General features: G+C 38.8%; 1 protein-coding gene across 1 annotated transcript; it reads right to left on the reverse strand.

Annotated features, from left to right (window-relative positions):
• Positions 1–12,502: 12,502 nt before the first annotated feature.
• LOC121979965 lies at positions 12,503–14,256 on the reverse strand. The gene is made up of 3 exons (XM_042531930.1): positions 14,112–14,256; positions 13,789–14,030; positions 12,503–13,051 (listed from the first exon to the last, which is right to left on the reverse strand). Exons 1-3 carry the CDS (start codon positions 14,254–14,256, stop codon positions 12,503–12,505), a joined length of 936 nt encoding a protein of 311 aa, XP_042387864.1.
• Positions 14,257–15,270: the final 1,014 nt, after the last annotated feature.

Below are 15,270 nucleotides of genomic sequence, written 5' to 3' on the forward strand. Positions count from 1 at the left end.
TCGGATGACGTCAGTGTTGACCGCTCTCAGCCAAGGCTAAAACTGCAAATTTCTCTAGTGCGAATATGCAATCTCAAGGAGCAACCAGCACCCTCAATGAGCAATCATTAAGCAATCTCAAGGATGTCCAACACCCTCGGTTAGACCGGTCGGGGTCCAACTAGCACCACGGCCGATCGACCAACCGATCTCCAGACTAGCTTGTCCAGTTAGTCGGACTTACAACCTCCTTCGAGTAGATTTGAGGGGGAGGCATATGACCCAGTGATGAAGAGGGGCCCGATCAGCAGGGTGGTCAATAACATGGTGGAGGTCAAAGTCAAGTTGGTCAACGTCTCATACCGCTGGCCGATCAGACGACCCACTCGCCCGATTTGCTCGAAGGACAACTGAGTTGATATCAACCCGATGATTACCACAGCTCGGTCGCATGCCAAGCTTCCGACGTTCAGAACAAGATACACGCCAAGTAGCCAACCCGCTCGGGCTCACATTGAGGCTCAGAACCGGCGATCACTCTCAGATATAGCTTGGACAATGGAGTGTTGGCAGAGCGGCCACCTTGCTCAGTCAAAGGGCCAGACTCGCCGAATGGCCACCCCACTCGACCAAAGGGCCACCCCACTCGGCCAAAGGGCCAGACCCGCTGAATGGCCACCCCCGCTCGACCCACTAATAGACAAAAGGAGGATCAGCCGATATTCTCGTAGGGATTCGTGCCACCGACAGACGGCATGGGCAGGCAGAGGGTTGTACGACGAAAGCTTCTATTGTTATGTTAAGGATATGCTCGGGTCATTGAGGTATAGTGTCAGGGATGCTTTTTTGACACGTCTTTTCAAGGTATGCTTTAAGGAGCGTGTGCGCCTCGAGAAGCGTACACACTCTCCCCGGGAGTCCTATATAAAGACCCCCTTCGACGGAGGTATGCATAATCTCTACTGTAGCTACAGTTACCCTGCCATTTTGCTTCCTCGTTTCTTCTACATCGCCGGTGGTTGACTTGAGCATCAGAGGACCATCGCCGGGGAACCCCTCCCCGGCTCGACATTGACGTTGTTATGGTTGTAGGTTTCACTGACGAGAAGTCCACCAACGGTCAACAGGAGCGTCACACCCCCAACATCTATCGCCTCGACTCTCGGACAGGATCAATTGCCTTAAAAGCAACATTGTGCTTCGGATCTGCACATCTCGTTTCATGGACTTCAAATATTAAAAATATTTCTTCTATGGTAACAGATTCTAAATCTTTAGATATATAGTACGCATCTACTAATGATGCTCACTCAGTAGTTCTAGGAAATGTATTAAGTGTGTACCTTAGCGAATCTCGGTTGCTTACCTTTTCTCCAAGATTTGTGAGTCCGGTGATGATTTCCTTCATTCTCGAGTGAAGATGTGTAATGGTTTCTTCTACTTCCAATTTGATATTACTTAACTAGTTCCTTAGCAGATCCCATTTTACGAACTTGGCTTCAGACGTCCCTTCGTATACCTCAAGGAACTTCTCTCAAAGCTCCTTTGTCGAGTCGTAGGCACCGATCCAGTTGACTTCTTGTGGCAAAAGGACGCTCGACAGATGGAACTCTGCTTTGCCGTTTGCCACGTAGTCGGCCTGCTCTTTCTTCGTCCACTGGTATTCTTCCTTACCTTCAGCGCTATAAAACCGAACTTCATTATTAAAAGAAATTCAAAATCGATTTTAAAGAATACCTGCATTATATTCTCTTTTTCCAGCTCGCAAACTCCCCCTCGAACTTCGATGGATATATGCTCAGTCCGACCATCGATCCGGTGCTTTGATCGACGGTTAGTCCCCCTGAAGCGTCCTGACTCTGATACTACTTGTTAGGACCCTCGGCGGCCGACTAGAGGAGGGGGTAAATAACCCCTGCACAAATCAAGCAAACGAACCTTTCTCGGCTTATAACTTAAACAAAATAAACACTTGCATAAGAATAAATAAAAGACTAAAAGGAAAGAGGCACCGAGAATTTACTTGGTTACAACCGAGGAGGTTGTTAATCCAAGGCAGTGAAGTCGCACTAATTTCTCCTTCAGGCGGAGAAGACTTTTACAACAATGATAGCACAGAAACAGAAAGCTAAAACAGAACAGTGAATGCATACAAGTGTTGTATTAATCTTTCTTGTTATACTGAGCTTCTAGGAGTAGGGTTATTTATATAGCCCTGCTGGGGGCGCTTGGAAGCGTTCCAGGTGTCTGGAATGGGATAAAACCTTATCCCTGATGCAACAGTCAAAGATCATGTCGAAAGTGATAAAACTTGGGTTTCGGGCGCCTCGAAGGGGAAAGTCAACATTTTGTTAACTTTCTCTCCAAGCCTCCGGCTTCGGCTTTGCTTGCTTCGGTCCGGTCTTCCGCTCCGGTTCCGCTCGCTTGGGTGATTTCGACCATTCGGAATAGGGCTCGCCCGAACCCAACTCCCAACCTTCTCCTCGAGCAAGCTTCTGCTCCGGCTTCTCGTCCCTCAGAAACGTCGCACGCTTCTTTCTCGTCCGCCCACGTACTCTTCTGCAGCATATCGTCCCTCATACGCACAGAGCCCATGGGCTCTCTCCCATGCCGTCCTTCTCGCTAGCTGCGTCTTTTGCTCGACATCCTATGCTCCTAAGTTCCTGCACACTTAAACACAGGATTAAATACAACATGACCTAACTTAGTTTGTTTGATCACATCAAAACTTCCTTGGAGTACCAACAAAAACTCTATACGAGTTGTGGACAAGTAGAGCGGCTAGTCTTAGACATCTACATGTCTGGGGTTGTCCAGCTGAAACTATACCCTATAGGCCTGACGAAAGGAAATTAGACTTAAGAATCGTTAGTTGTCATTTTGCAGGATATTCTGAAAATTCAAGAGATTTCAAGTTCTATAACCTCTTGAGTAAATCCTTTTTCGAGACGGGTAATGTCAAATTCATTGAGGATAGTAGGAGTGATAAAACTAGAGAAATATCATTTGAGGAGAACATTAATGATCCTGATATGGTGACTACTAATGCAGCTGATAGTGAAATGGTTACCATTCCACATATGGTTGAAGTTGCACAACCAGAAAGAGTAGTTGGTAATGATATTCCCATGTCACCTCCAATTCATTTGGAAGGTGCATCATCTCAAATAAAAGTATTTTCTCTTATTGTTTAGAATGACTCCCAATCACTTCAAGATCAAGTGTCACTAAGAAGATCCATTAGAGAGAGGAGATCTATGATGTCTCGTGATTATATTTATCTCCAAAAGCATGAATTTGATATTGGATTGGAAGATGATCCAACATCATTCCAAGAAGTCAAACAATGCGTTCATCCAGAAAAATAGATCAATGACATGAAGAAAGAGATGAATTCTATAGCGAACAACGATGTTTGGGAACTTGTAGAATTATATGAAGGTGTGAACCCTGTTGGTTGCGAAGGGATATTTAAACAAAACAATATTCATATGGCAATATTGAAAAGTATAAAACACGCATAGTCGCTAAGGGATTTACTCAAAATGAGGGCATCGATTAGAAGGAGACTTTTTTACCAGTTTCGACAAAGACTCCCTTAGGGTAATCATGGCACTTGTAGCTCATTTTGACCTAGAGTTATACCAAATGGACGTTAAGATTGTATTTCTCAATGGAATCATTGAAGAAACTATATACATAGTGCAACTGGAGAACTTTGAGTCAGATGACTCAAAGCACCTAGTATGTAAACTAAGGAAGTCCATTTATGATTTAAAGTAAGCATCTCGTCAATGATACCAGAAATTTGATCAAATGATTTATTCATATGATTTTAAGGAGAATCTAATTGATCAATATTTGTATATCGAGTTCAATAGGAGCAAGTTTATTATATTTGTTCTTTACGTGGATGATATATTACTTGCAAGCAATGATATGAATATGTTGTTAAAAACCAAGTCATTTCTATAAGATGAATTTGAAATGAAGGATCTTGGTGAAACATCTTTTGTCTCAGGCATACAGATTGTTCATGATCATTCAAGGTACACACTTGGACTATCACAAAAAATCTATATAGAAAAGATGCTCATTCGGTATAGCATGTAGAATTGTGCTCCCGGCAATACTCTGGTGGCAAAGGATGATAGACTTAGCTTGCAACAATGCCCACGTCATGAACTTGCGATCAAGGAAATGCAATAATTTTCCTCTGCATCAACAGTAGGAAATTTGACGTATGCTCAAGTATGTATGTGCCTAGATATTGCGTACATCATGGGGATGTTGGACAAATATCTGAGTAACCTTGGATCAGCGTATTGGAAAGCCGTAAAGAGGATTATAAGATATCTGCAAAGAACGAAGGATTACATACTCACATATCGGAAATCAGGTCATCTCGAGATCATTGGATACTCAAATTCTAATTTTGCTGGATGTTTAGATAGTAAGAGGTCCACCTCAGGTTATGTCTTCATGTTGGTAGAAGGGGCTATATCATGAAAAAGTCTCAAACAGATGCTAATAGTCATTTCTACCATGAAAGCAAAGTTCATAGTCTGCTATAAAGCTTCCAACCACGGGATATGGATGTGGAACCTTATCACAGGGTTACAGATCATTAAAGACATTGATAGGCCATTGAGGATCAATTGTGATAACAAAACTACAAAATTGTATTCTAAGAACAACAACAGTTCGTTGAAGTCTAAACACATCGATATAAAATTTTTGGTGATTAAAGAAAGAATTCAGAATGGTCAAATAATGATAGAACATATAAGAACATATTCCATGTTAGCGGATCCACTCATTAAGGGTTTACCACCCAAGGTGTTTCGTCGGAATGTGCTGAATATGATGGCTTCTTTCTTTTGATGAAGTACTCATTATATACAAATCTGTATTTTGTATAATGCTCTATGTTCATGAACATATATTTTTGGCTCATTGTATATACTGTAGTTTTTCTCATATGTATGCATGATTTTGACATATGGATGTCATATTTACTATTGCGATTTTGCATTTGGTTGTTGTAGATATGATGTGGACTTCATTGGAAATCATAAAGTTGAATCATGATTTACCACTGCAGTTTAACATAAGGTTTTGGTAAATATGATTTGGATCCATTTGCGTCATAAAGAGGACTTATTGAAAATGAACACTTGCATATTACATTTCGTGTCATTCTTATACTACACATCCACATTTGATCTATATTGTTAATGATATTAGTATTGTGATTACTATTGAGTCTTATTCTAGTTATAGTAGCTATGCCTTTTTTAGTCATGTACTAAATTTGGGTTATAAAAAGGACTTATTGAGAATAGACATTTGCAGATCACATTTTGTGTCATTCTTGTACTGCACATCCACATTTAATCTATGTCGTTAATGATATTAGTACTGTGATTACTATTGAGTCTTATTACAGTTATAGTAGCTATAACTTCTTTAGTCCTATACTAATTGATTTAATGGACAAGATTATTTAAAAAGATATTTAACTCATAACTTGTGGCATGTTGAGCTCCACTTAGGAGTGCGTGGTGTATAAGGAATTAAGTATAGCCCAAGTGGAAAATTATAAGATTAAGTCCACATGGATGGACTAGATCCAATTGAGTCTACATGGGTGGACTTAATCTTCATAAGGTTGGTCTCACACTTGATTAACACACACAACTAATTGTCATTAAAATGACTAAACTCAATTAAATGATCTAATGCTTCAATACATATAAAGAGAGTTTGGATTAAATAGATGTGATTTAATGTGTAGATCCTATAACCCGGACCATAGGTTGGATGAAGTATAAAAGGGAAGAGATAAGATTCATTAAGGTATGCTAAACCTAACTCTCTTCTTCTAGCTTCTTCCCCTCCATTGAGAAGAAACGTAATTTTGCCGGTTCAATCATGTGCAAGACATCCACTGTGTTCACGGGATATGTCGGTAACAAATACAAGACTATAGCATTACGATGGAATTAGATCAGTTAATCATGAGGTATTATCTCGTTTTCTATTGATTTTTAGAAATTATATATACATCCCTTCCATTTATGACGCAAAGATGCAAGATTTAGTCAAGTGGCTCTCGTGAAACACGGCTGTGTCGGTTAACCAGAAGTAATGTCGCTATGCTTGTGCGAAGGAGATAAAAGACCCTTGCGAATTTGCCCAAGCAGTCCAGTCATGTCACAGGACTCCGCGGGACTCATCACACGATGTGAATCTAGAATAGGATTGATGGTTCACAAAAAGAATGCTTTTATTCAGAGCCTAGTCGTCGATTGGGCAGTCAACTGATGAGTTCAATTGAGAAAGTAAAAAATAATCATTGATTTGACACACCGAAGCTGCAACGATCAAATGGCTATGGATCAGCCAATTGATGTTAGAAGCAACTCAGGAAACTATTGATAGATTAAATACTGAAGCAATTGAGTAAACAGAACAATAAAATAGAAAATAAAGTTGAAGATGTTGAAGGCTATAAAAAAGGGACCAAGAGAACCATTCAAAGGCTTAGCTTCTAAGCATCAGCTGACTTAGGGTCATCATCTATTTTAACGACATAACAATTAGTATTCCATTGCAAGGGCAACATAGATGAATAAGCCGTTGTAAAGAACAATTGCAGATAAGAACTTTGTGACGACTAGTAAACCACTGAAAACCATCATAGCAAAAGAACTTTTGCGACAACCCCTGATCCATGACTAAACCATCACAGATACACTATCATAAAGGCTTTCTACCATAACTTCAATCCTCTTCACAAATTTACCACCAAAGATTTTTTACTACCATCAAAGATTGCCATTACAGATTTAAGTATTACCATTAGTCTAATTAAATTTAGACTAATAATGTTAAAAACATTATATTATGAATTACAACTATATATATATAACTTCAAAAAAATCTTAGGACTGTTTATATAGATCAGATTGAAAAATGTACCAAGTAAATTGTGATGGTTAACCAAAACCTTCCTGAAACCATGTTGTGCAAATTTTCACCAGCAAGTGCTACTGGCATTGATTGTTGAAGTACTTGCAACTAAAACATTAGAACAACTAAATAAAACATTAGAACAACTACTGAACTAGAGTGATGGAATCTCCTAAATGAACAAAGCAAGCACTTATATATCACAAAAGAGTATCCTCTGATTGCCTTGATTTTATTTTTCCTAAGTGAAATTATCCAAGATAGACAGACGACAAGATCTCAAATAACATTATATAAGAAACTGTAGCAAGGTTACCTATTACCAGGAGGACCTGTAAGAAGCATATTGACTTTCTTCAGAAGGCCATCCATGTCACCAACTAAATTATCTACTATCTCTGGCTTCAATGCATTTGAAGAACCTACTTCAGTCTCAGCTTTCACGAATCCAGTGAGCTTGGAAATCATTCTCTCAAGGCTTTTTCTTACATATGGAAGTGGAGAGTTGGAAGCAGATGATGTTTTGATCTGAGAACTGATAGTCCCTGGTTGGCATGCATATTTGCTTTCTGTTTCCAGCATTGTTCCCTGTGTCTTCCTTTTTCTTCCTAATTTATTATGCTCTGAATGATCAACAATTCCAGTAACAGCAGTTGGTGGCGTTCTTACATCAGTTGCGTCTTTAGCATTACTGTTTAAGTCGATCTGTGAATCCACACTACTCTTCACCATTTCCTTCTCCTGCGATAAGTCAACTCTTTTTGTTCCATTTGCATTACTATTTTCTTGGACAAACGTAGTTTCAGAACCAGCTTCACCATGCTTCATCTTCCTTCTCTTTTGAACTTTACCTGGTTCACTAGGAACACACACTTCAATACCTTTGTCGATAGGAGCTTCATTACTAACCAAATTGACTTTCTTAGTCCTCTTCAACATGGAGATTTCTTTGGTTGTGTTACTATCCTTGGAGTTCTCCGCGAATTGCTCATCCATTCTGCCTAATTCATTCATGAACTTCTGGTAATCGAACAAATTCGTATTGCCCAAGCAAAATGAGCTTCTGAACTTTTTAAAGAGGTCACTAACTGCAATGGTTGATCGAATTAATTTAGGACTTAGAGGGTTCGCTGCGACTGAGTGTAGAACTGTCAAAATAGCAACAGTCGAATTCTGATTGCCATTAGAGACAATATGAATCTCATCTTCCTTCTTTGATACCTGAGAAAAGGACTTGATAAAGGATGATTCTGGACTCTCCGAACCTTCAGTAACCGAGCGTCTAGTGTGACCGATTTCGTTAGCATAGGGAGGCGACAAGTACTTGCTTCTTTTGTGCTCTCGTCCACTAGACCTCCTTTCCCTCTCAAACACAGTACCACCAGTCCTCGTTTGCTCCTCTGATGACAATGATGGAGAATTTGGTTTATCCAACTCAACAGCATTCTTAACACCAAAAGTTGTTCTTCTCCCACCTTTCTTCTTTGGTATTGGCGATTCGGGTGATTGCGGTGCACTCAATATGTGAAGAGTAGAATTTTTCACCATGTTCTCAGGTGGCTGTGCTACTTCCAGATCATTTCCAGCAATAAGTTCAGCAATGCTCCTTTCTTTATTCTTGTGATTCGAGGCCTCGGCGATCTGTGGACCTTTCGCCACCCTGCTATAACCGACCTTGCCTTCTACTTCAAGTTCATCGATAGCCGCAGTATCCAACAGAGGGCTTTCACTCTCCAGTAGGTCGGCTGGAGATTGTACCTGCCGTCGAAGAGCCAAGGCCCAGCTACGCAGCAATACCCCCTCAAGCCAACCAACACCGGAAGCATCTTTAGCAGCGTCAAGTAGACGGTCACAGAATTGTTCAGGCGAATAATTAGAGATCGAACATTTCCCAACGCCTTCAAGATTCGAATCCGTCGAGGAACCGCAAAGAAACTCCGACATCAATCGATTCTCCGTCTCAGCCAAGGCGTCCTTGACAGCTCTCACGAAACGAGGGGAGGCACTCTGCCTCAGCATCCGCGGCAGATCCTCCTCAAAAGGAATCACTTTTGAAACCTCAAACCGAGCAACGATCTCGGCGTCGCCAAAGAAGGAAACGAGGACGGAGTTCCCATCCACAAGCATCTTGGTCTCGGGAGCAATTTCCGTGGAGGGATCGAGGACCTCACCCGGCCACCAAGTTCTGACCTTGAGCTTGCCCCAGACCAGGTCGCCGACCCGAAACGCTCCTCGCTCTGGTTCCTCTCGACCGGGGAGAAAGGGGGAAACCGCGGGATCGGACGCGCGGCGGGCGCTCCGACTGAGAGGCGGAGGATCGGGTAGCTTCGCTGCCGGCGGTGGATCTTCCGCTTGAGGCTTGAGGGATTCCATTTGGGAGCGACGCAAAGCGGCAGCCGAAGCAAACAACAAGCGAGACGAAGAAGAGTGGAGCGGAAAGGGAGGATTTGGTGCTCAGCTGCCTTCAGCACGGCCCCATCTTAAACGCACGCAGAAACATATCCCTCCAACAAAAGTTGTCAGGGCCCACCATAAGAAAGCCACATGATTGGCGGGTGCGACGTTCGTCAGATTTTGCTCCATCGGGTGACTTTCTTTTGAGGAACGACGGTGGACGGTCGGAAAGCAACCCGAAGTGATGACGGCTCCACGTTTCGGTGTCGGGCCCCACCATGGGAGCCTCCGGATCCGGTGTTCTCCGGTGGATACACTGAGTCTCTTTGAACCATTAATCATCCGCAACGTGTACAGGTCCCTACGACCTACACCTGATTTGACAGGGCAGAGCCGCAGAGTTCCATGTTTTGAAATTTAGATGGAACCAATAGAAAATAAGTAAAATAAATATTTAAAATATATCTAAATATATTAAAGATAATAGATTTTATTTTAATGATATGATCGACACATCGAATAAATGAGATTTGTGTAAGATGGATATCATTAGCCCGAGGTGAATGGAGCAATGGATTGGGCTTTGATCTCGTGATGAACACTGTGGGATATTTAAAAGTAACATATAAATCAATATAATATTGTAAATATTAGGTAAAATGTTATAATAATCGTGAAGTCTTGGAACCTAAAGGCTCATAAGATTCAAACTCTTTCATTACTAAGTTTTAGCTAAAATGGGCTATTAAACATACTTAAAAAAATCACAAAAAAATGGATAAAGACGGAGAGATGTTGACGATAATCAACGAAAACGGGTAGAATTGATATAAACTAATCCGGTAGATAGCCATCAAAATTTGATCACCAAATGTAATTAAATTTAATGGTGGAATTTAAATTTAATTTTTAAAATTAACAAATGAATTTAAATTCGAACGCTAAAATTAATAATTGAATATAATGTATCAATCAGTTATTTTAGTCACAAAATTTAAATTTTTTCATTAAAATTAATGATCATCACTAATTTTATCAGATATAATTTAATATTTATAAAACCTATACAAATATCAATACAATCAATATCAATATAACACCAATAAAAATAATATCAACACTAATAAAAATAATATTTAGTAATAACATCTAAATATATATAATTATAATATAATACTAATTAAAATAATATTTAATAATATATAACACTTAAATATACGCAATTATAATATCAACACTAATCAAAATAATATGAATCATCAATTTCAAATATAAATTTTTATCTAAATTAATAAATTACATCGAATATTTATCCTAATTAACTTGAGTTTGAACAATTACACAAGGAACGGGACCGGATAAATAGGCATTGCTTCTCCAAAATGGCTTAAACGTGTCTGCCTCATGCATTCTATCTTGCAAACATGATAAAAATTTGATTAACAAAGTTTTAAAGCATTGTTGCAAATTCTACGTTTCATTCCATCTGAATGCCGACCACTAAAAAAAATTCCAATTCACGATGAAAATATAATTTTGTCATTAATTAAGCATCAGAATTATATATCCGTCGCTGCCGCAGCCACCTAAATAATAAAAAATCATAGTTAATTTGAAGAGATTAGCAACGAAATTTATATTTCCATTGTTAACATTAGCAATTGGATTATATGTCTATCGCTAAATAGCGATGAAATTATATCGTCGTCGCTATTTAGAGATGAAAATTATATTTAGGTCGCTAAGATAGATTATCAGGGATTCTAATTTAGCGATGGAATTAAAGTTCCGTCGCTAAGATAGCGCCGGAAGCATTATTTCCGTTGCTAACATAGCGAGAGACATTATTTTCATCACTACTGCTAAATCAAATTAGGATTATTAGAAATTTTTTCTTGTCTCACGCTCTCTGCTCTTTATTTGGATTGATCTTCGATTTATTCCTTGAAATGCGTGCCATCTCCTCTCTGACACCCAAGTAATCTAGCTCTCCCTTCTCCTCTCCCATCCCTTCTTCGGCTGCGACTTCAACCGGATGATCAATGTGCTTGTGATGCTGCAACGTCCGACCTTACAGTGTGTTTGCAAGGCCATCGCGATTAGCCTTGCGCTGTGCTCGTAGCTCAACCCTAGCCGCACTAAGTTTGGTCGGCCTTAACTTTTCCGGTTGCAAGATCAGCATGTTGCCTCAGTGAGCTCGATCGGCAAGCTTGGCCACGACCTCAACTAGGCCTGCTCGTTAGCTTCATCGTCCCCGAGCTCGACATCGACCGTGAGCTTGGCCAATCGTGAGCTCGACCTTGGCCACGACCTTGGTCAGCTAAGAGCTTGCTAGTTGTCAGGCATACGTGAAACTCTAGAAACGATTGTTGTTCGTAGGCACACTTTTATTTAATTGTTGACTTCATTATTTGTGCAGGCTTTTCTATTTAGTGTTGTTTATGTAAGCTTTAGTATTTTCTTTGGAGAGACTCTAGCTTCATTGTTTACTGGTTTTAGGTATATCATGTTTACTGGTTTTAGGTATATCATGAATGATTATTTATTGATTGTTATTTAATAATTTAATTAAGCTTAAGTTTAAATTATATTCATGCTTAGTTGCTTGGTTTTATATATTTAATAATGTTATTAATTTCATTTTCATCAGGATACAATATACATGAACAAAATTTGAATGTATAATAGATTAGAAATGGATTTATCCGAGATCAATATTTTGTTGGAATTGAAGAGTTTGTGAACTTTGTTAAGATTCATCCAAAATATATGATTGGTGCTGAGTTACGTTGTCTTTGTAATCATTGCAAATATAGAAATATATTTTTCCGTGATAAGGATAACGTGAAAGGACATCTATGTAGAAATGATTTTGTTTTAAATTACTATAACTGGTAATGTCATATAGAACCTTATTTGTTTCATCCAATTTGAACTTAAGTTGCTTCTTCATCTAGCATAACTGCTCTAGGCAATGGTGGATCCAAAAATTCAAACATGGAGGGCCGATCGTGATTCGAGCGCGGCGAATTTTTTTTTTTTTTTTGCCAGTTAATAAATTCTATGTAATTGAAAAATATTTTTAAATAACTTGACATATAGGAAAAAGGTACAATATTATGAAAAAAAACTCATACAATAATATTAAAGTAGTCTACAAACGAATACGTGACAATTGCATGCTTCGAAACTCCATGTTTTGAAAATGCTGTAAAATTAGCTCATTGTCGACAGTATTAAAAACATCTTTTTCGATATAGATTATCAAACTCTCATTCATCCATTCATCTCCAATCCTGTTTCGCAAATATGTTTTGACAATATTCATTGTCAAAAACACCCTTTCAATGGTTGCAGTAGCAACTGGAAGAAGTAAGGCTAGTTCAATCATCCGATAAACCAAAGGAAACATATGATTTTTCATTGTTTCAATCATTTTCTTTTCAAGAGCTCCCAAATCTGAAATGCCTTCAAACCGTTCATCTGATCTGAGGTCATCAATATATGTTTCAAGCTCTTGTTCAACTAACATGCACTCATTCCAAGAAAAATCATCCTCATAAAAATGAGCCAGACGCACTAACTTCTGTACATCAAATCTAGAGAATGAGTTCTTAAGATCAAGGCATGACATATAAATCAGCAAATCTGTAGTTGTTTCAGAGAAACGACTATCCATCTCATGTAAAATAATATCGATAACCTGCAATTTAAAAACCAAACAACAAAAGTTAAAATTAATAAAAATATTACTGTTTAAAAGAATTTAATTGACAGTAATTAAATAAAAAAAGAATTATGAAGTTACCTCACAAAAGATTTCAACATGGTAGTAGTGATAAAAATTAACATTTTTTCCATCTCTCTTCAAATGACTATGGCTGTTGATGTTATCTGTCATATTAATTATTTCAATGGAATGAATGTTACAAAATTTCTTCACATCCTCAAGTCAAATATCCCATCCAGAATCTCTCAACTTTTACAATTTACCTTTCACATTTTGATCAAACACATAGTATTCACAATATTTTGATCTTTCTCTTGTAGAACGGTTGACAAATGATTTGTGATTGCCAATATACGTTTCATCAATAGTATAATAAACACAAATTCATACCCTCCATTTTTTTCAACCAAAGTTCTACTTAAACCCTTAGAAGAACGATCACCATTATTAATCAAATTTTGAAGAACTTCTATAACAGATGGACATATTTGTTTAATACGACATAAAGTTGAATGATGAGATCCCCATCGTGTATCTTCAGGTCTAGCTAGACTAGTTTCTTGGTTTAGTCCTCTACCGGAACTAATCTCTCCTCTTTCAAGAAGTTTAACTTTTTTGTCATGTTCAAGTTGTCGAAGTTTGTCAGCCCTTTTACAAGATGATGCAGATGTGTTCACAACCGAACCAACAATCCACATGAAATCACAAACATATTGATTTGCTTGAGCAATGGCTACAACCACTAACTGGAGTTGATGAACAAAACAATGAACATATAATGCATACGAATTTTCTTTCATTATCAGTGACTTTAAGCCATTAAATTCTCCAGACATATTTGAAGCACCATCATATCCTTGACCCCTCAATCTCACCACTGACAAACCATACTTAGCAAATAAAGAGTCGATTGCCTCCTTCAAACAAGCAGCTGTAGTAGTTGCAACATGAACTACAACCATAAATTGTTCAATCACTTCTCCATGTTTGTTCACTTATCTAATAACAAATGTCATTTGCTCTTTCACTGAACAATCATGAGCCTCATCAAGTAGTAAAGTGAACCACCTATCTCCAAGATCAGCTAGAATAACATTTGTGGTCTCAACTGCACAAGCATTCACCAGTTGTGTTTGAATTTTTGGGGCAATCATTTGATTATTTCCAGGTGCATTCATTCCAACAACTGTCGCAACTTCTGGACACTCTGAGCTATACCATTTGAGCAATTTTAAAAAATTACCTCTATTGGATGATGTCAAAGACTCATCATGTCCCCGAAAAGGCAATCCTTGTAACAACAAAAATCGAATTACTTTTAAAATGACAATCAAGCATTTGCGATAAGCAACTTCAATCTCATATTTCCCCGATGAAAATGAATACTCCACACTTTATCTTTGATTCTTGAAACCCTCAAACTATATTTTTGCCTCATTGTGTGCACTACCAACTCCACCTACATGCTCATTGAATTTTTCAATTGCTTTTTTCCAATTTATGAAACTAGGTCTCGTAAACACATCATTCCCTCCAAACCTTATATTACTAGGTCTAAAAAGCAACTAAACATTTAAACAATCAAAATTTTTAATTGTTAATCGTATCATTGTAATCAAGAAACAATCAATAAAAACATAAAACAATAAAATAAAATAAAACTCACTTACCTAAAGGCTAAAGCTATGGCGGTACGTCACGCGTGTGATCGACAGGCGGTAGGGGAGCTCCACTGCTCCGGGACCAGCAACAGCTAGGAGCTTAGGAGGTGGCGGCGACACAATAGCCTGTTGGGCGGCAGTAGATAATTTTTGTGACTATGTCCGTCAGCTCCCTTGCGAGTTGCGTCGGGTGACGCCGCGGCAGGGTTTAGCTGGAGATCCTTTGGCTAGTAAGAGCCGCTAGTCGGCAGGAGGTGGGCGGCACAACGCTGGCACAGCGGCAAAAACGTGGCGGCACAGCGGTAGTCAGCAGATAGGTGGCAGCACAGCGGCAGAAAGTTGGCTCACCTTTGGTCAGCAGAAAGGAAAAAAAGGGCAAAGATGTTTTCTTCGTGAGTGGCGGAAAGAAAAAAAAGAGGAGAGAGAGAAAAGGAAAAATAAAAAATAAGCCCAATTTATATATGTAAACTTTGTTCAAAATTAAAAAAATGAAACTTTCTTCGTTCTCTGCTCGTTTTTTTTCTTCGATGG

Source organism: Zingiber officinale, chromosome 5A (genome assembly GCF_018446385.1).
Source record: "Zingiber officinale cultivar Zhangliang chromosome 5A, Zo_v1.1, whole genome shotgun sequence".
Classification (NCBI taxonomy): domain Eukaryota; kingdom Viridiplantae; phylum Streptophyta; class Magnoliopsida; order Zingiberales; family Zingiberaceae; genus Zingiber; species Zingiber officinale.

Bases quoted from the DNA above. Each gene is read 5' to 3' on its own strand.
- LOC121979965 (XM_042531930.1), bottom strand. From the start codon at position 14,256: ATGAATGCACCTGGAAATAATCAAATGATTGCCCCAAAAATTCAAACA. The intron at 14,031-14,111 runs GTTCAGTGAAAG...TTATGGTTGTAG, and splicing joins ACTTGATGAGGCTCATGATT to TTCATGTTGCAACTACTACA. The intron at 13,052-13,788 runs GTTTGTGATTTC...TTTAAATTGCAG, and splicing joins TTGCTCAAGCAAATCAATAT to GTTATCGATATTATTTTACA.